This window comes from Leopardus geoffroyi, chromosome B3 (genome assembly GCF_018350155.1).
Source record: "Leopardus geoffroyi isolate Oge1 chromosome B3, O.geoffroyi_Oge1_pat1.0, whole genome shotgun sequence".
Classification (NCBI taxonomy): domain Eukaryota; kingdom Metazoa; phylum Chordata; class Mammalia; order Carnivora; family Felidae; genus Leopardus; species Leopardus geoffroyi.
Genome location: NC_059337.1, coordinates 115,749,073 through 115,769,349, shown reverse-complemented (window position 1 = coordinate 115,769,349; position 20,277 = coordinate 115,749,073). Strand labels below are relative to the sequence as shown.

Here is a 20,277-nt window from a genome sequence, read left to right as displayed (position 1 = left end):
CCAGAGAGTTCCAAATGAAATGAACCCAAAGAGATACATGCCAAGGCACATTATAATTAAAATGTCAAAAATTAAAGAGAGAATCTTGAAAGCAGCAAGAGAAAAGCAACTTGTTATATACAAAGGAAACCCCAAAAGGCTATGAGCAGATTTTCAGCAACTTCCAACCACAAATACTCTACCTGGCAAGATTATCATTCAGAAGTGAAGAAGAGACAAAGTTTCCCAGATAAACAAAAGCTAAAAGAATTCATCCCCATGAAGCCAGCGTTATAAGAAATGTTAAAGAGACTTCTCTAAGCTGAAAATAAATGGCACTAATTAACAACAACAACAAAAAATGCAAAAGTAAAAAGTCTCACTAGAAAAGGTAAATATACAGTAAAGTAGTGGATAAGTCACTAATAAAGCTAGTATGAAGGTTAAAAGGCAAAAGTAGCAGAATTAACTAAAACTACATTAGTTATAAGATATATAAAATGAAAGAAGGTAAAGTGTAATGTCAAAAATGTAAAACCTTGGGGGACGGTGTACTAAAAATATAGTTTTGGAATGTATTCAAATTCAAGTTGCTATCAGCCTAAAATAGACTGTTACATACATACATAGAACGCATATGTAAACCTTGGGGTAACCACAAAGCAAAACTTATACACAAAAGAAAATGAGAAAGGAATTTAAACATGATACTAAAGACATCATACCACAATGGAAGAGAAAAAGGGGCAGAGAGAAACTACAAAAACAGCCAGAAAACAATTAACAAAATGGCAATAATTACATACTTATCAATAAGTACTTTAAATGTAAATAAACTAAATTCTCCAATCACAAGACATAGAGTGGTTGAGTGGATTAAAAAAACACACAACAATAAGACCCATCTATATGCTGCCTACATATAAGAGACTCACTTCAGAAGTAAGGACACACACACACACACACACACACACACACAAAGTGAAGGGATGGAAAAATACCTTCCATGCAAATGGAAACAAAGAGAAAGCTGGTGTAGCAATACTTAGATCCAACAAAAGACTTTAAAATAAACACTGAAATAAAAGTCAAAGAAAGGCATTGCATAATGATAAAGAGATTAACCCAGCAAAAAGATGCAACATTTATAAATATTTTTGTACCTAACATAGAAGCACCAAGATATATAAAGCAAATATTAACAGACATAAAGGGGGAAATCAACAGCAATATAAGAATAGCAGCTTACATCAATGGGCAGATCATCTAGGCAAAAAATTAATAAGGAAACGATGGTCATAAATGACATATAAGACCATATGGAGTTCATAGATATATACATAACAGTCTATCCAAAAGCAGCAGAATACACATTCTTCTCAAGTGCACATAGAACATTCCACAGGATAAATCACATGTTAGACCACAAAACAAATCTCAATAAATAGAAGAAAATTAAAATTATTTCAAGCATCTTTTCTGACCACAATGGTATGAAACTAAGAATCAATCACAAGAGGAAAACTGGAAAAACCACAAATACTTGGAGGTTAAACAACATGCTACTGAACAACTACCAGGTCACAGAAAAAAACGAAAGAAGAAAAAAAAACTTAGATACAAATTAAAACAGAAAAATAACATAGCAAAATCTATGGATGAAGCTAGAGTGGCTCTGAGAGAGAAGTTCATAACAATACAGGTCTACCTGAAGGAACAAGAAAAATCTCAAATGAATAATCTAACTTTACACTTGAATGACTAGAAAAAGAAGAACAAACAAAGCCCAAAGGTAGCAGAAGAAGATTAGAGCAGAAATAAACAGAATAGAGAATAAAAAGACAATAGATAAGATCAGTGAAACCAAGAACTGGTTCTTTGAAAAAAATAAATAAAATTGACAAACCTTCAGCTGGACTCACCAAGAAAAAAAGAGAAAGAACTCAAATAAATAAAATAAAAAAATGAAAGAGAAGTTACAACAGATACCACAGAAATACAAACGATTATAAGAGACTACTATGAACAACTGCATACCAACAAATTGAACAAACCAGAAGAAAGGGATAAATCCCTAAAAACATACAATCTTCTAAAGTTGAATCAAGAAGAAATAGAACATCTGAACAGACTGATCACTTAGTAAGGATACTGAATCAGTAAGCAAAATCCTCACAACAAGCAAAAGTCCAGGGCCAGATGGCTTCACTGACAAATTCTACTAAACATTCAAAGAAGATTTAATACCTATCCTTCTTAAACTATTCCAAAAAGATGAAGAGGAGGGAACACTCTCAAACTCATTTTATGAGGCCAGCATCACTGTGATACCAAAACCAGACAAGGACAACAACAGAAGAAAAGTGAAGGCCAATATCCCTGAAGAACATAGAGGCAAAACTCCTCAACAAAGTATTGGGAAACCAAATTCAACAATACATTAAAGGATTGGGAGGAGCCAAGATGGCAGAGCAGCATGGAAGTTTTTTGTGTCTCGTATCCATGAAATACAGCCAGACCAATGCTAAACCACCCTGCACACCTAGAAAACTGATCTGAGGATTAACACAACAATCTGCACAACCTGAACCACAGAATTCAGCAGGTAGGCAGCGTGGAGAGGTGAACTTGGGGAGAGAGAAGCCAGGGAGGGCAGGGAGCCGCTTTTGGGTGCGGAGAGAGAATGGACACAGGGGGCGGGGGGAGAATACGAGAAAAGCACCCTCCCCAAAAGCAGCTGGAGAGAAAGTGGAAAATTGGAAACAGCCACAGGGACTGAACTAAAAAGGGAGAAACGAGAAAGGAGAGGGTTTAAATTCCATTAAGACTGTAAACAGGGGGAGCGCAGTCTGCAACTCTGTAGCTCAATACCTGGTGGTGCTCTGGTGGGAAGGGCGAATCCCCAGGAGCAGAGTGAGGTCCGGGAGGTTCTCAGACCACATGGGGAGAAGTGGTTCCACTGCCAGAAGGACGCTTGGTAGAGGCTGTGAGGCCACCTGGGCCCAGGAGACCCCAGAGAACGGCCACATTTGCTGGTGCTGGAACAAGGTCGTTGGGGGCGAAGCCTGGTGCCAGATGTGTGTTGTGATTTTCCATAATCCCTGAGGTGCTGCTGCTACACTGTCTCACGAAGTTTTACTGGGGCAGGCTGGCACCTGGCCACAATCTCTGAGCACCGGCAGCAGCACAGTCCTGCAAGCGTTCCTGGGTGCGGCCAGCACCTGGTCACTGCTCCGTGAAACCCTCCGCAGAGGGGCAGAAGTGGGGGGCCAGGGAAGGCAGCTGCATCTGAGACAAAACTTGGGAGGGAGGCGCTGCCTGGGGCTCGGCCACGGACAGTGTGGAAGCGGGGAGTGGACAGAAGCCAAAGATGAAGGACGGGTGCATGACTGCTGATCAGGGAGAACAGAGTTCCGATACTAGAGACTGGGTAGCTGGGTGACGCCATTTTCACCACTCCCCAGCATGTGCGTACACGCCTACAAGTGCCACAACAATCCACCCCAGTAAGCTAAGCAGCCCCATCTAGTGGAGAACAGAGCCATTACACTAACCCCCACCTAACTGGGCCAACCTCACTCTTCAAGAACACAAGTCTCACCGCTGCTTAGTTTATGGACTATAAAGCGCTTCATAGTTTGACTTCTAGGGGAAAATGAAGTAATTTTAGTAGTATTTCAGTCTGTTAGCTGGTCCAACTATTCAATTTTCTTTTTTTTTTCTCTTTTTCGTTTCTTTTCTGTTTCTTGATACAGAAAGAGAAAAATTCATTTTTATTTTCAATTTTTATTAACAATATCTTAACTTTTTTCTGCTATATTTAAAAAAATTTTTTTCATGTTTATTTATTTTTGAGACAGAGAGAGACAGAGCGCAAGTGGGGGAGGGGCAGAGAGAGAGGAAGACACAGAATCCGAAACAGGCTTCAGGCTCTGAGCTGTCAGCACAGAGCCCGATGCGGGGCTCGAACCCACGAACTGTGAGATCATGACCTGAGCCGAAGTCGGACACTTAACCGACTGAGCCACCCAGGCGCTCCTGTACTATAATTTTTACTTTTGTGTAAATTTTTTCAAATTCTATTTTACTTCCATCATTTCACTTTCGTCTACTTCAGTGTATTCATTTTTTCAAATTTTCAAACAATTTCCTTTTTTCCCTCTTTTTCCCCTTTTTTCTCTAATCTATCAAGCCACTTTCAACACCCAGACCAAAACACACCTACGATCAAGCATCATTTATTCGATTTTGTGTATGTGTGTGTGTTTAATTTTTTAATTTTAATAGTTTTTTAATTTTAATTTTTTCTACCTCATTAATTCCTTTTCTCCCTTCAAAATGACAAAATGAAGAATTCACCCCAAAAGAAAGAGCAGGAAGAAACGCCAGCCAGGGACTTAACCAACACAGATACAAGCAAGATGTCTGAACCAGAATTTAGAATCACGATAATAAGAATACTAGCTGGAGCCAAAAATGGATTAGAATCACTTTCTGCAGAGATAAAAGAAGTAAAAGCCAGTCAGGATGAAATAAAAAAGGCTATAACTGAGCTGCAATCTTGAATGGATGCTGTGGCAGCCAGGATGGATGATACAGAACAGAGAATCAGTGATACAGAGGACAAACTTATGGAGAATAATGAAACAGAGAAGAAGAGGGAGATTAAGGCAAAAGAGCATGATTTAAGAATTAGAGAAATCAGTGACTCATTAAAAAGGAACAACATCGGAATCATAGGGGTCCCAGAAGAGGAAGAGAGAGAAATAGGGGTAGAAGGGTTATGTGAGCAAATCATAGCAGAAAACTTTCCTAACCTGGGGAAAGACACAGACATCACAATCCAGGAAGCACAGAGGACTCCCATTAGATTCAACAAAAACCAACCATCAACAAGGCATATCATACACAAATTCACAAAATACTCAGGCAAGGAGAGAATCATGAAAGCAGCAAGGGACAAGAAGTCCTTGACCTACAAGGGAAGACAGATCAAGTTTGTAACAGACCTATCTACAGAAACTTGGCAAGCCAGAAAGGAGTGGCAGGATATAGTCAATGTGCTGAATCAGAAAAATATGCAGCCAAGAATTCTTTATCCAGAAAGGCTGTCATTCAAAATAAAAGGAGAGATACAAAATTTCCCAGACAAACACAAATTAAAGGAGTTTGTGACCACTAAACCAGCCCTGCAAGAAATTTTAAGGGGGACTCTCTGAGGGGAGAAAAGATGAAAAAATACATACATACATACCAAAAGCAACAAAGATTAGAAAGGACCAGAGAACAACACATTAAAGGATCATACACTATGATCAAGTGGGATTTATTCCAGGGATGCAAGGATAGTTCAATATCCACAAATCAATCAAAGTGATAGAGCACATCAACAAAATGAAAGATAAAAATGATATGATCATCTTAACAGATATAGAAAAGGTATTTGAAAAAATTCAACATCCATTTATGATTAAAACTTCTCAACAAAGTGGATATACAGTGAATGTACCTCCACATAATAAAGACCATATATGACAAACTCAATGCTAATATTATTCTCAATAATGAAAAGCTAAAAGCTTTTCCTCTAAGATCAGGAGCAAGATAAGGAGCCTTATCTTCCCCCATTTTTATTCAACATAGTATTGGAAATCCTAGCCACAATAATTAGGCAAAGAAAAGAAAGAAAGGCCATTTAAATAGGAAAAGAAGTAAAACTTGCAGTATTTGCAGATGACATGATACTATATATAGAAAACCTTAAAGCTCCCACCAAAAAGCTGTTAGAATAAGCGAGTTCTGTAAAGTTGAAGGACACAAGATTAATATACAAAAATCTGTCATGTTTCTATGCAGTAATAACAAAATATTAGAAAGAGAAATCAAGAAAACAATCCTATTTACAATTGCATCAAAAAGAATATATATTTACAAATAAATTAACCAAGGAGGTGAAAGACCTATACACTGAAAACTGTAAGACATTAGAGAAAGAAATTAAGAAAGACACAAATAAGTGCAAAGATATTTTGTGCTCATGGATTGTAAGAATTAATATTGCTTAAATGTCCACACTACCCAAAGCAATCTACAGATCCAATGCAATCCCTTTCAAAATTCCAATGGCATTTTCAACAGAACTAGAACAAATAACTATAAAATTTGTATGGAACCTACCAGCCCCTGAATAGCCAAAGTAATCTGGTGAAAGAACAAAGTCAGAGGTACCACGCTTCCAGATTTCAAACTATACTACCAAGCTATAGTAATCAAAACAGTATGGTATTGGCATTCAAACAGACACATACACCAATGGACCAGAATCGAGAGCCCAGAAATTAACCCATGCCTGTATGGTCAGTTCATATATGACAAAGGAGGCAAGAATATACAAAGAGGAAAGGACAGTCTTCAATAAATAGTATTGGAAAAATTGAACAGCCACATGCAAAAGAATGAAACTGGACCACTATTTTACACCATATACCAAAATAAACTCAAAATGGGTTAAATTTTGAATGTGAGACCTGAAACCATAAAAATCCTAGAAGAAAACATAAGCAATAAGCTCCTTGACATAAGTCTTAGCAATGTTTCATTTTGGGTTTTTTTTTTTTTTTTTTTTTTTGGTTTCTTATTGGTTTGTTTTTGTTTTTTGTTTTGTTTTGGATCTGACCCCAAAGGCAAGGGAAACAAAAGCAAAAATAGACAAATGGGACTATATCAAACTAAAAAGCTTCTGCACAAAGAAGGAAACCATCAAGCAAATGAAAAGGCAACCGATATATTCAATAAGAGGTTAATATCCAAATATATAAAGAACTCATGCAACTTAACAAAAAACGCAATCCCATTTAAAAATGAACAAAGGATCTGAATAGACATTTTTACAAAGAAGACATTACAGATGGCCAACAGGCACATGAAAAGATATTCAGTATCACTAATTGTCAGGAAAATGAAAATCAAAACCACGGTGAGATAGCATTCAGAATGGCTAGTATAAAAAAGACAAGAAATAACAAGTGGTGGCAAGGTGGTGGAGAAAAGGGAACCTTTATACTCTATTGGTGGGAATGTATATTGGTGCACCACTATAGAAATAATATGGAGGTTCCTAAAAAAAATTAAAAATAGAACTACCATATAATCCAATAATTCCACTTCTGGGTATTATTTAAAGAAAATGAAAATATTAATTCAAAAAGATATAAGCACCCCTATGTTCACTGCAGCATTATTTACAATAGCCAAGATATGAAGACAATCTAAGGGTCCAACAACAGATGAATGAATAAAGAAAACACGGTGTGTGTGTGTGTGTGTGTGTGTGTGTGTGTGTGCGCGCGCGTGTGCACAATGGAATACTACTAAGCCATAAAAAAGGATTAAATCTTGCCATTTGTGACAACATGGATGAACCTTGACAGTATTACGCTAAGTGAAATAGTCAGACAGTGAAAGACAAACACGGCATGATTTCGTTTATATGTAGACTCTAAAAAGCAAAACAAACAAACAAACAAAACAAAACCGAGATACGGAGAACAGACTGTGGTTCCAAGGAGAGAGGGGTTGGCAGGTGTGAAATAGATCAAGGGAACAAGAAGTATAAACTTCCAGTTATAAAATAAATAAGTCATGAGGATGTAATGTAGAGCATAAGGAATATCATCAATAATATTATATTAAATTCGTATGGGGATGGATGGTAACTAGACTTATTGAGATGATCATTTCACAATGTGTACAAAAGTTGAATCATTATGTTGTACACCTGAAACTAATATAATATGGTAATGGTACGTCAATTATACTTCAATAACATCTTTTTACATTAGGTAGATTTATATGTAATTAACCGGGAAGTAAGTCCACAATGTAATTAGCTTAAGAAAATATTATTAAAAGATATATGATATCACACCATTTTTGTCCTAAATAATGATAATCCTGCACAAAGGAAAAAAACTGGAGGGTTAGAGAATTAATTGTTGCTCTTGCATGGAGATGAGATCATTGGCTCTACTTTTTTACCTTATGTCCTTGTGCATTATCAGAATTCTTCTCTTACAAAGTAGGTGTAACTTTTCTACTTAGAACAAAATGAAAATATTTCTATTTGAAATTATTTGATTAATGAAGTTCCTACCATACCCATATACACCCACTACATGAAATGAGCCTCTGTAACACATCATTTTACTAGATGCAGAGTATGGCAGCCGTGAATTGCATATAAATTATGTCTAATTTATTTACGCAATTCTCTATTATTGGATATTTACATTGTTTGCAAATGTTTGCTACTATAAGCAGAACTTAGATAAAATTCCTTGTGGCTACGGATTTGCACAGATTTTTAATTGTTTCCTTAGAATAAATTCCTAGAAGTGGAAGTATAGGCACAAGATGTGGCCACAACCAAGGACTTTTGACCCATTTTGCAAAATTATCCCACAGATTGCCAATGCCAATTTACTTTCCAAACTGCAAAGTGGGGTAGGTTTTTCCCTTTAGCAATTCTCAATAGTTAATAGTATTCAAGCCTGAATATTACCATCTTTTCTCCAATTTTTAACAATTTGGTAAGCAAAATGACATTTTTTTTAAATGTATATTTCTTTCATTACTAAGGAAAGTGACAGGACTCATATTCACTCATTGGCTATTTGTTACTACTGTGTGGCTGCTGGTTGGTTATCTCTTGTCTGCTTTTCTACTAGGATCTCCTTCCTTCTGGTGTGTAAGAATTCTTTATATATTAGGGGCGCCTGGGTGGCGCAGTTGGTTAAGCGTCCGACTTCAGCCAGGTCACGATCTCGCGGTCCGTGAGTTCGAGCCCCGCGTCGGGCTCTGGGCTGATGGCTCAGAGCCTGGAGCCTGTTTCCGATTCTGTGTCTCCCTCTCTCTGACCCTCCCCCGTACATGCTCTGTCTCTCTCTGTCCCAAAAATAAATAAACGTTGAAAAAAAAAATTAAAAAAAAAAAAAGAATTCTTTATATATTAGCCCTTTGTCATTAAGGCTAATATATGTCATGTGTGTTTTAGTACTGGTTAAGGTTTTATGTTCAGAAATTTTAATTGGTATTTATTTTCTCAACAATAAAATGTGCTCAGAATTCCAAATTACTGACTTGTAAATGGGCGTTTGAAATATAACCAGTTGTACATGTATGGCCTTGTATACTAGCTACTTTATTATTGGTTCCCGTATCTTTTCTGCACATAAGCTCCTTGAAGGCACAAATCGCGACATTTCTTAAACCCTCCATGCCAACCAGCACACGGTGCACAACACAGAGGAACTCCAAAATGTTTGAGATGAAAAAACACCGTGTCTGGGATGTGCTTTGAAGCAATCCAGTTTGGGATGTGAGATGAAAACGAGGCAGAAATGAAACAGAATCGGCCACATGTTAATTATTGTTGAAGCTGGGTGACAGATACATGGAGTTCATTATACTATTATTTCTTTTTTGTATATTTGAAGATTTCTATAACCAAAAGGATTTTTTCTTTTTTCTTTCTTTCTTTTTCTTTTTCCCTTTCTTTCTTTCTTTCTTTCTTTCTTTCTTCCTTTTTCCCCCCATTATCGATTGATCACCAGCATCACAGTGGGGACTTCTGGAATAACAATGGTGATGAAAATGAATTACATACGCATCAAGGCCACTTTTATAGCATAAAAAAGTCAAAAGCACAGGCCTTGAAATTAGGTAGCCCTGGGTACAAATCCTTTCTAGTGCAGTGACCTTGAACCAGTTATTCAACCTCTTTGAAATTTAGTTTTCTTTTATAAATAAGGGTATTAGTAACTACCTCAAAGGGTTCCAGTGAAGATTAATGGGTGTAAAACCCAGTGCCTAGCACCAAGTAACACTCAGTAGAGTAGATCATTATTACTCAGTGATGCACAAGCCTGACAAACTCCAGCCAACATTTCCTGGTGGTGCTAATCCAATCCCCTTCCACTACGGGCCGGGCTTTCAGTTCATCAGTTTGGGCATCAGACAACTGCTTGGCAGAGGACTTGGCAGAACAGATGTCGGGAATTTCGTTCCTGACGCCCAGAAGAGAAAACAGATAAGGCCGCAGGAAAGGACAAAGCACTTAACTCCCAGCCTTACTCAGCAGGTCACCAGAGAGCCTTAACTCCACATTCCGATGATGCAATCAAGAACAAGAGTGATGAAGTCCTTCCAACAGCAGGTCATTCAAAACCTTGAGCAAACACTATCATCACCTGGGGAGCTTAAAATGTTTGGGGTCCCACTCCTAGCATTTGGGGGGCAGACTCGGTATCAAGGTTTTTAAAAGGCACATGTGACCTAATGCGCACCACCCTGCTGTGTTAAGTTGGGGTGGGGGCTGGGGGGCACACAAAGAGGACAGGGAAAACAAGGAAGAGAACAGAGACCTCTGCGTCCCACATGAACCCCATTAAAACCAACCAACTCATGTGGTCCCAAGCTGTGTCCCATGCCAAACAAATCCAGTCCCATTAGGGTCCCCTTGCTCCCTCCATAAACCTCAAGAGCGTGATACTGCGTTACGATTCACAGGGCCAAGATACGGTAATAACATCATGATGCGTGCATATCAATATTCTAGAGAATATTAAAGCAGCACAGCTGGTCGCTGGATTTGGGTCTTAACAAAACAAAACAAGACAAAAGTCTAGCTAAGTGACAGTAGAGGCTGGGGGAGGGAGAAAGCATTTTGTCTCGCAGCCCTTGGGCAGCCTGTCGATGCGACTGAAGCACACTCAAAGAGGCAGCCTCATTTTGTGAAGTTGTCGCAGCGTCTTTGATCAAGGGAAAGAGCACATCCATTTCAATCACTGTAATGAGGACGGGCCGGCAGGCCGGCTGTCTGGCTGCCCGGCTGCCCACCGGGGCGAGCCAGCCTCGAGCCTGGAGACACATGGCAGTGCTTAGCGTGTCAAACAAATGAAGGGGTTCTCGACTGTCTATCCAACCTCTGCTGAACTTCAGAGGCCCTCTCTTTTAGCAATTCTGCCCCGACTAATCTGGAAGTTCCTTTCCGGCAAACACCACCTGGCCTGCCCTGGCCTCGCCAAAAGAAAAGCTGGCCAGCAGCTGTGTGTCGCGAGGCAGAGGACACTTCAGAACCAGGAGGGCAGGGGTCAACCTTCTCATAAGCAACACACTGGCGATTACACAATCCTAGAGAAAGGGGGAAATGACGGCCATCCACTCTGCCTCCTCCCTATGACCTCTACCCCCATCTCGGCCCCAAAGTGGTAGAGGGAGGTCTGATGATCTCCCCTGCACGTGAATTCCCAGCAGTGCAGTTTCAAATCTGTACGCAAACGTCACCTGCGCTCTTTTCACCAGAAGACATAAAAAAATAAAACACTGATGAGGGGGGAGGCTCAACAAAAGGCTTCATGTTCCTTAAGTGACGTCACCCGTAACACCTCGGGGAGACGTGAGTAGAACCAGAGTAGCTATGGGAGTAATGATGACGAACGTGCAAGATGCTTAAATAGCATTTGGTGTTCCCAGTGTCATGCACACGGTAACATATTTAACCCTCACCCCGGCCCTATGAGGGAAGCTATAGCGACTCTCATTAATAATGGTAGTCACCGTAGTAACATGTAATAATATGTACAGTGTAATTATTATGGTTATATACGATAATAACGGAGATCATAATCCCCGTTGCTCACAGAAGGACACTGAAGCCCAGAGATGCTCAGTGACTCGCCTGACGTGGGGGCTGGGCATCACACCCAGGGGTTGTGGCTCCAGGGCCTATGCTCGAACCACAGCATGAGACCGCCTCCCTGCACTCCCCACCTCAGTCTCCCTGGCAGCTGCCAGTTTAGAGGGCACCAGAACACGGAGGACCAGGAGGACATGGGCGCTAGCGGGGTCTGAGTGTGAATCCCGGCTCTGCCACTCCTTGTCCCTATAAATGGGGACACCAACACCCACCTCACAGGCCTGCGGTGAGGCTTACATGAGAAAATGAACAAGGGCGCCTCTCACAGGGTCGGCAGCCAAGGTCAGTGTAATCTAGCAGCTCTTAATCCTGGCCAAATGTTTGAACTGGCTACGAACTTTAAGAAATACGATGCCTAGGGGCGCGTGGGGTGGCTCAGTCAGTTAAGTGTCAGACTCTTGGTTTCCGCCCAGGTCATGATCTCACGTTTCGTGAGTTCAAGCCCCACGTCTGCGCTGACAGCTAGGAGCCTGCTTGCGATCCTCTCTCTCCCTCTCTCTATGTCCCTCCCTTGCTCACGTGCACACTTTCTAAATAAATAAACAAACTTAAAAAATATGATGCCCAAACCCTTCCCCAACACCCGTCCACACTTCCCAACAAGCGTCAGTCTGAAATCAGCAAGCCCCAGGCCCAGCCCTGAAAAGAAACATGAAACCCATGAAACCAAAGGCCAGGCTACACCCTTTGCCCCCTTGATTCAGAATTACAGAGAAGCTTTGAAACCTCTGAAGCCTCTGCTTCCAGCCCTAAGGTAGTGGGACTCCCCCAAATGGGGCCCTATTCCACAAAGGGAGAAGCAGGCACCACCATCACCCCAACCATGTGGCTGACTCACCCTCGTCCAGCGACCTTCCCTACTTTCACCCTGACAACACCTTCATCCAGCTGCCTCCCACTCGCCCCGGACGACATCCCCCATCTAGCCTCAACGCTTTGTAAAGGGCCATCCTATTGTCCCCATGCTGCCTGTTTTAGAAATAGTTGTGCCAACGTCACTATTACACAAAGCAGTAGCCAGAAGACAATGCAGGATGAGAGGTGGGACTGCCTGAAAAGAAATGTTAAAATCTGGGTGCGTGCATGCGCACACACGCGTGCACACGCTCGCACTCACACCAAGAATCGTGGGACAATGGGTACTCAGAGGGAGCACTGCTTCGTTCAAGGACTGGGGGTAGGAAGAAGGGGAGTGCAGAAGGGGTAGAAATAAACAGTGATGGGATTACCAGGGGTTGCCCATGGAAACTGGCTGGGATAAGAAAAATAATCAGTCAGCATTTGACAGAAGAGAAAAATGGAGACAGCCAGCAGGGAGCATGGGGACCAAGCAATACCAGTTTCCTGGCTCAGACTTCCATGCCCCTTTTTCAGGACCCACTGCCAGCTGGCAAAGGGTGGCACGGAGAGCCCAGGAGGGGGAATGCAGGCACCAGAAGGTACTACCAGAAGGTGTCAAAGAGCCCTCAGCTGTTTCCCAGAAAGCAAAGGCTCTGAGGGGCCCTCCCACTCTCAAGCGCCTCCCCTTGGCCTCAGTCCAGGAAATCGGGCTGAGAGACTTGGCCAAGGCTTCACCTGGGTAAAAGAGCCATCCTCGCTGCACTCCGGGACAAACACCGCCTCCTGGGGCTTCTTGGCTTGCTCTAGGGCCTGCGCTCGCTCCAGGCGACACTTGCTCTGGCCAGCGTCTATAAGAGGAGAGGAGGAGCACATTTCATATTTCACCCAGATCCGCACTGGAGCCATGGGACAAAATGGCTGCCCAGGACTAGGAATGCTGAGAGAAAACCTCTCTGCCTGTGGGTGAGCCCACAATACCACCAACTGGATTTTCTAACAACACAAAGGCAGTGGCTAATAAGTGCTGCTCGGCCTCATCGTCCCCTTAATGTTGACCTTAGAAAAGCCAGGGAGGCGTATTTATACCAGATTCTGCTTATTTTTTTCTCCCAAGTACCTTCAGCCACACCCACCCCCAACCAGGGGAAAATTTTTTTCACTGGGCATATTAAAAAACTTGCAAGCCCAAGGGGTCTCAAAGATGTTTTATGGTTTAAGAATTGCAAGCACTTTCTTTGGAACACCAAAAGCTCTAGGGCAGCCTGCTCAGTCTTATGCCATTTCCGACAACAGCTCGAAGCAGCCCAGAGCTGATTAAATCACAAACTCCAATCTCCACGGGGCCGAGGAAAGTGATATAAATTAGGGGACTGAACTGGGTGTGCAAAGAATGGCACTCAGCTTGGAGACACCACAGGGAGTGCTGGGGACTGCGGCAAAGTGGAGAACAGGCTCCCCTTTAGAGGAGGAAGCTGCTACTCAGATCTAGCCATGTGTTTCCCCGTGGGAGGGAACACAGACCTAACATTACCAGGGCTTCCAATTATTTATGAGAAGTACCAAAATCCAGATTTTTATGTTGAATCTCTCAATTTTGAAATGTTGTCTCAAATGTTTTTAATATTTTTAAACACGCGAGCAGCCCAAACAAAACCCATCTGTTGGCCAGCCATTTGGAATCCCTATTCGGGAGCCAACAATAACGTCTTGCCATTTTAAGCATCTCCATTTACAAAAACGAAAAATACAAATAAAGGGCACCAGCCAGATAGCAGCACACCTCTCTAAGCCCTAGCCTGGTGGCAGTGTTGGAAGGACAGAAAAGTACTCATTCCTTCAGGTAGGCCAGTTCTCCTTCCCATGTTCCCTGGTGGGAGGGCGGAGGGTTAGTGGCAAACAAAATGAACAGACGCATTCTGAGTTTCCCATGAAACTTCAAGTACAGCACGAAGGGAGCCATGTGGCCCGGGAGCCTCACTGCGGCTGGGCGAATGTGCCCATACTCACCTTTGCATCTACCGCGATGTACCACACCCAGGGTCGGGTCTCTGCACTTGGCTCGCTGGTACTCACACATGGACTCGTAGGACCTGCCATCGGAGGCACAGATGGGTTTGGGCTGGGTCCTGGAGCAGTGGAGGTTGCACTGCGGGTCACGGTCACTTATGAGGAACTAGGTTGGAGAAAAGTGAAAGAGTACAGAGGTTACGTTTGCAAGAAAAGCAGGGGTGAGCCCGTGTCTTACAATACTGCCTCGCCTTGGGGCGCAGGTCCAGAATAAACCCAAAGTCGTTAACCCCTAGAAGTGGAAGGGAACTCAGCCGCCACGAAGTCTAACCAAGGAAAGCATCTTGTGCTAAGTCATTCACAGGCAGGATCTCATTAATCCTCACAACAGCCCTATGAAATAGGAACTATTTATTTTGCAGATAAAGAAAATCAATCCAGAAAGAGGGAACCTGTCCAACGTTACACAGCTAGAAGTGACGGATTTGAACCTAGATCGGTCAGAAGTCAAATCAAAGCTTTCGCCACCGGGATATTCAGCCTCTCCATCTTTGCATGTAGTCACATGACCCCTGTTTGGGTACTTCCCCAAATCAGCAACTCACTAGCAATCCCTGCATCCCAGCTTTGGGGAGTTTCATTTATTAGAGAGTAGTACTGAGACCCAACTCCATCACCCTTCAACTTCTGACCATTGTTCTCTGGCAGAGGTAAGTGATTTTCTCTGAGAAAAGGATTTCCTAATTTAAAAAGATAATAATCGGATTGGGAAATACTGAGTTAAACAGGTTTCCTTGCTGCAGGACTGCTCGACATCTTTGATATATTCTTATACATTGTGATAGCAGCAAATTGTGTGCTACTCTTCCTGTTGAGCTAATTCCCTCCCTTGAATCTGGGCCAGCCTCAGTAATTTGACCAATAAAATGCTGTGGAAATGATGTTTGGGGCCTTTTGAGCAAGGTCATAGGAAGCTTTACAGTTTCCTCCCAGGCCTCTCACAACACTCACTCTGAAGGAACTCAGTCAGTACATAAGAAGCCGAAGAGCCCTTGAGACTGCCATGCTATGAGGAAGCCCAAGCTAGCATGTGACAAAACCAGGTGCAGAGAGAAATGCCCAACCAACCCAGGCACAGAGATATGTGAGTAAAGAAGCTGTTAGATGAGTCCACCCCCCACTATCATCTGATTGCATAAAAATAATAAAAATAAATAAAAATAATCGCATGAGACACCCCAAGTGAGAACCACCCAGCTGATCCCAGTCAACCCATGGAACTGTAAGGGATGATAATAAACTGATGTATTAGGCCATTAAATTTTGTGGTAGCTTGTTACACAGCAATAGATAACCAGGTCAAGGGGCATGCAGAATGATGCATCTCCCACTTACCTGACCATGAACCCTTTTTTTAGTGAATCCCTGTTAGCAAGTATAGGATACAGCTGGAAAACAGTAATTGGATCACAGAATCTGTGAGCTTCTGTTGCATAACCCATGATTAGGCTGCAGGGGCTGCATCCACTCTTATCTACCCCTAAAGAGCAGAGCTCTAAGCCCACTCGAGGCTCTTCATCAGTACAAGTTGACAGAATGCATATTCCACAATAATGCACGGCAATGTCGTGAGCACACATCTGGCCACTGGTGATACTGGAGTGACTGAATAATCACACCAAACTCAGAGGATCTAGGGAGGGTGTGAATACAACCCCTGTTTCCGATGTATCTTCAGGCCCTTTGTGCAAAGCAAATAAATGAGAGTTTGACCCTTTTCCAGAACAGCAGAGGGAGTCCGCAGGCAGTACCTCTCCCTTCAAGGGAGCACCAGGAAAACATACCCCACCCCGGCCAAATTCCAGGAGAGTCCAAGCCTGTCCTCTAGGGCACACACTGTCCCCCAAATGCGAGACCAGTTCCTCCTGCGACCCTGACCTCCTGCCTGAATGCTGGCTGGTCAGCACAGGGAGAGAACAGCTGAGGGCTGAAACCATGCAGCCCTCCTCAGGATGGACAGTGCAACTTGCCTTCCCTGCAGACCCTCTGGGCTCCCACACACACGGGTTCAACCTGAATCCTGCCCAAGCCCAAAAGGAAATGTCCTGATAGCGTCTCATAGTAGAGTCTAGTGCTCTGGGAGGGAAACCAATAATATAGAGAACCATATCCAGAGGAAGCCCACTGCCTCCCAGGCTGCCACACAGAGGAGAGAGTTTGAGCTGACAGGATAGTGGAAAGGGGTAGTGCCGTCCACACCTCAACCCTGCATGAGATCCTTGGCCTCACTGCCCTCAGGTTCACCCTGTTTGAAACCCTTGAGTGGTGTCCTATTGCCCCTCAGGACCTTCACACAGTCTCACAGGCCTGGCAGAATCTGACCTTGGGGGCCTCCTCCCCGGCCTCAGCTCTTACTGCTTCGTCCTCACCTCGCCCACTGCTGGTCAGGCACATTGGCCTGCTTTCCATTTCCCAAATGAGCTTCATTTGCTCCTACTTCCAGGCCTTTGGACACACTGTGCCTTCTCCCTTCCCTCCCACCCCTACTTCAGATTTCAGCTCACATCATCTCTTTTAGGAAGCTTTCCCTGACTCTCACAGATGAGCACGGGTCTCCTAGAATAACTTCTCACACGTCACTTTTCCTTCCCGGCACTGAATACAGTTTGTGACGATGAACTGTGTGAGTTGATTAACAATGGAATCCCCAACTCCGAATCCCGCAAAGACAAGGAGAATGTCTATTAGGCCTGTGAATACATCCCCAGCATCAAGCACAAGGCCGGGGCACTCAGGCATCTGAGGGGTGAATGTGTCCCCGTAGCAGCATCTCCCACGTGCTATTACCTCAAAAGCAACTGGTGTAATGTGATAGGTCTGGCCTTGAAGGCTCCTGCCATAACCCCAGGGGATCCCTGGGCCACTTCTGCACCCCCATGCTCTGAGCTTTCCCCTCTGTGCCAACCCCACATTCTATGGTGGCTGAGGTGGTCCACAACTTCCTGCCCCAGCTCCACCTCAGAACTTAAGCTGGCTCTGAGATTGAAAGGTGGGTCTTTTCTCTCCTACCCCACCCAGGCCTGTCTGCCACTACAACTGTCTCTGCCTAAAGCGACCGCGCGCCATGGAAAACTTGGACCCCAAAGGTCCAGCTGAATGAGGCGGGTTTGGGAAGCCCTGGCCACAGACTCCTGGATGGACACAGGACACAGGTGGCTGCAACCCACAAAGCCGGTCTCAAAACATCTCTCTTCCCCCCTCTGGATGGATGGCTCTCCCAGACCCATGCAGCCTAGAAATGCAGCCAGACCTGGCTCTGTAATTCTGCCTGGTGAGCAGCCGGCACCTGGGCCGAGGGTGGGATCGGTGTCCTCACATCCAGGCTTCTCCAGGCCAACCAGTGACCCCGAGACCGTCTGAGAGCGCGGGCCATGGCTCTGCTGTTATCACCACCGCCTCATCTGTGGACCCACGTGCTACTTACCTGCAGTGTGGCCTGCCTTTAAGACCTACTTGGTTAGGTTAATTTGCCACGGGAATCAGCAGGATCCAAGGAAAAACATGCCCTTTCTTTCTCAGGATCGGACAAGGACAGAACTATCTGTATCTCCTAAAGCCTGGGAAAACCCAGGAACTCATCCTTGGTCACAAAGGGATTTGGTAGCCAGAACTTAACTCTGAAGATCGGTAACAATAGGAACTAATAATTAGGTATCACTTCCGCTGTGTTCGCTAATTTAATCTTTGCAATAAGCCTGTGATAGGCAGAGTAAGCTACAAACCTAGTGTTACAGATGAGGAGACCAAAGCCCAGGTAACTCTTCTAAGCACAAGGTGTGAGTGTTGGAAGTGACACCCACGGCCTGGCTCGAAGCTGTGCTTCCAACTACACCAAAACCGCCCTTCTTTATTACAGGGCAAGTCTGCAAACAGAAGGTCCGCCCCTCCTGCACAACTGGATTCCCAAAGTCAAAAGCCACTTACCAAAAGCCTACTGTGTGCCAGCCACCAACCGCTAAAGACCCAGACAAGACAGGACTGCCTGGGAGAAGAGCCTCACAGGGCTCGTGTTCACCTTAAAAAGCAGGCATCGAAAGGGACAAAGTTCCTTTTCAAACCCAAGGAGATTGCCCTGTTCTCTCTTCCTCAGCTCACGGGAGAGGAGAGCTGTGGGCGTCACCGTGGCATTGAACTGCAAGCCATAAATTTGGTTTGGAAATGGCTTGCTCTGGGCCAACAGAGACGCTACGACAGCTGTGCCAGAGACAAGCTTAATGACTAGGGGAACATTCTGTCTGAAAACAGGTTAAAGAGCTTCAGAGGAAGCCCCACCCACCCCCAACACACGGAGATCCTTCCCACCTCCACAAGGGCTCCCCAAAGGTTCCATCTAGAAATTACTGGCCCCTGAGGCCAAGTAAAAAAGTTCCGAGACAGCACGGGGCCATTGCTAAAAGACTGTCTTGCCCCGTCTGTGGTGTCTCATTTTCATCTGTTTTAGGAACTGTGTGTATTTGTGGTTGTTTAAAAAAAAAAAAAAAAAAAAGGCAATGAGTTCTATAAAATGGACTTTTAATAGGATGACTATGCCCTAATATGATCACCCAAACCTCCACGGCCTGAGGGGATTACTTTAGGTCCACAGACACTATTTATTGAGCCATCCATTCATCTACTTCTGTCCTCAATAAGCCAGCACTATGAGCCCAGCACTGCATGAGGCATGGCAAACAGAACATAACCAACATAGTCCCACCCCCCAGTGAGCTTACACTCTAGGGTGGAGACAACAAGCAAGCAGACAGTGGCCATACAGCAAGGGAACAGGATACTGCAGGGCCTCGAGAGGATTTAGTCCTAGGGACTCTGCAAGGCTAAAAGCCACACAGTCCAACAGAACTGTCTGCAATGACAAACGAGTTCTATATCTGTGCTGTCCAACACAGTAGCCACAAACCACATGTGGCTATTAAGCCCTAAAATGTAGCTAATGCAACCGAGGAACTGAATTTTTAGTTGCATTTAATTTTAGTTAAATTTGCATAGCCGCATGTGTCTAGGGGGTACCGTATTCACGAGCACAGTTACAGAGGTGGGGGCGTGGGGGGAGGGGACAGAGACACTCATCCTTGCTGGAGTTTCTCCTAGTTGAGCCAAGCTAAGACTCACTGGACCATGGAAAAAAAGAAGCAGATCATTTCTGCATTTTGAGACTGGACATGAAATCAGTTCATTACTTATTGGTCAACAGCAGGACTGCCTACGAGTTCATCAATCTACCTGAGGTCACAAAGTTGGCTTTTTCCTCTCTTCTGCAGGAGTTAGGGGTTCAGGCTACAAGTGCCCAGCACCGGTGTATGGCCTGGGTCAGTTCTCTCAACACAGAGACCAAACTCAGAGTCTGAGTCACCCTGTTGTACCTGAACCTCCGAGCCACAGACATCTGCTGTACGCTCAAAAGCCGCCATGGTTGAAGGAAGTTTTTGGTATTGGGTTGGGGGCCGGGGGAGGGCAAGCTGTCTCCCCAGCTAGACAAAGCCTGGACTATTTCCTTCTGGGGGGGGGGGGGGAATAGTATTTTCATAAAAATCCTCACATACATTCCCTTCCTTCTTCCTAACCAAAAGACAACAAAAACAAAACAATTATGCTAAATATGATTGCATAATACGGAAACCAAACAAAAGGGGCCAGGA

General features: G+C 43.8%; 1 protein-coding gene across 4 annotated transcripts in view; it reads right to left on the bottom strand.

Annotated features, from left to right (window-relative positions):
• SMOC1 (SPARC related modular calcium binding 1) overlaps window positions 1-20,277 on the bottom strand; it is a 157,109-nt gene that overhangs the window by 69,021 nt on the left and 67,811 nt on the right. For all 4 annotated transcript variants that reach the window (XM_045448136.1, XM_045448137.1, XM_045448139.1 and 1 more), the window contains exons 2-3: window positions 14,582-14,747; window positions 13,310-13,422 (exon numbers count right to left, since the gene is read on the bottom strand). In XM_045448136.1, coding sequence (XP_045304092.1) covers window positions 13,310-13,422; window positions 14,582-14,747 — 279 coding nt within the window. The remainder of the gene's footprint in view (window positions 1-13,309; window positions 13,423-14,581; window positions 14,748-20,277) is intronic.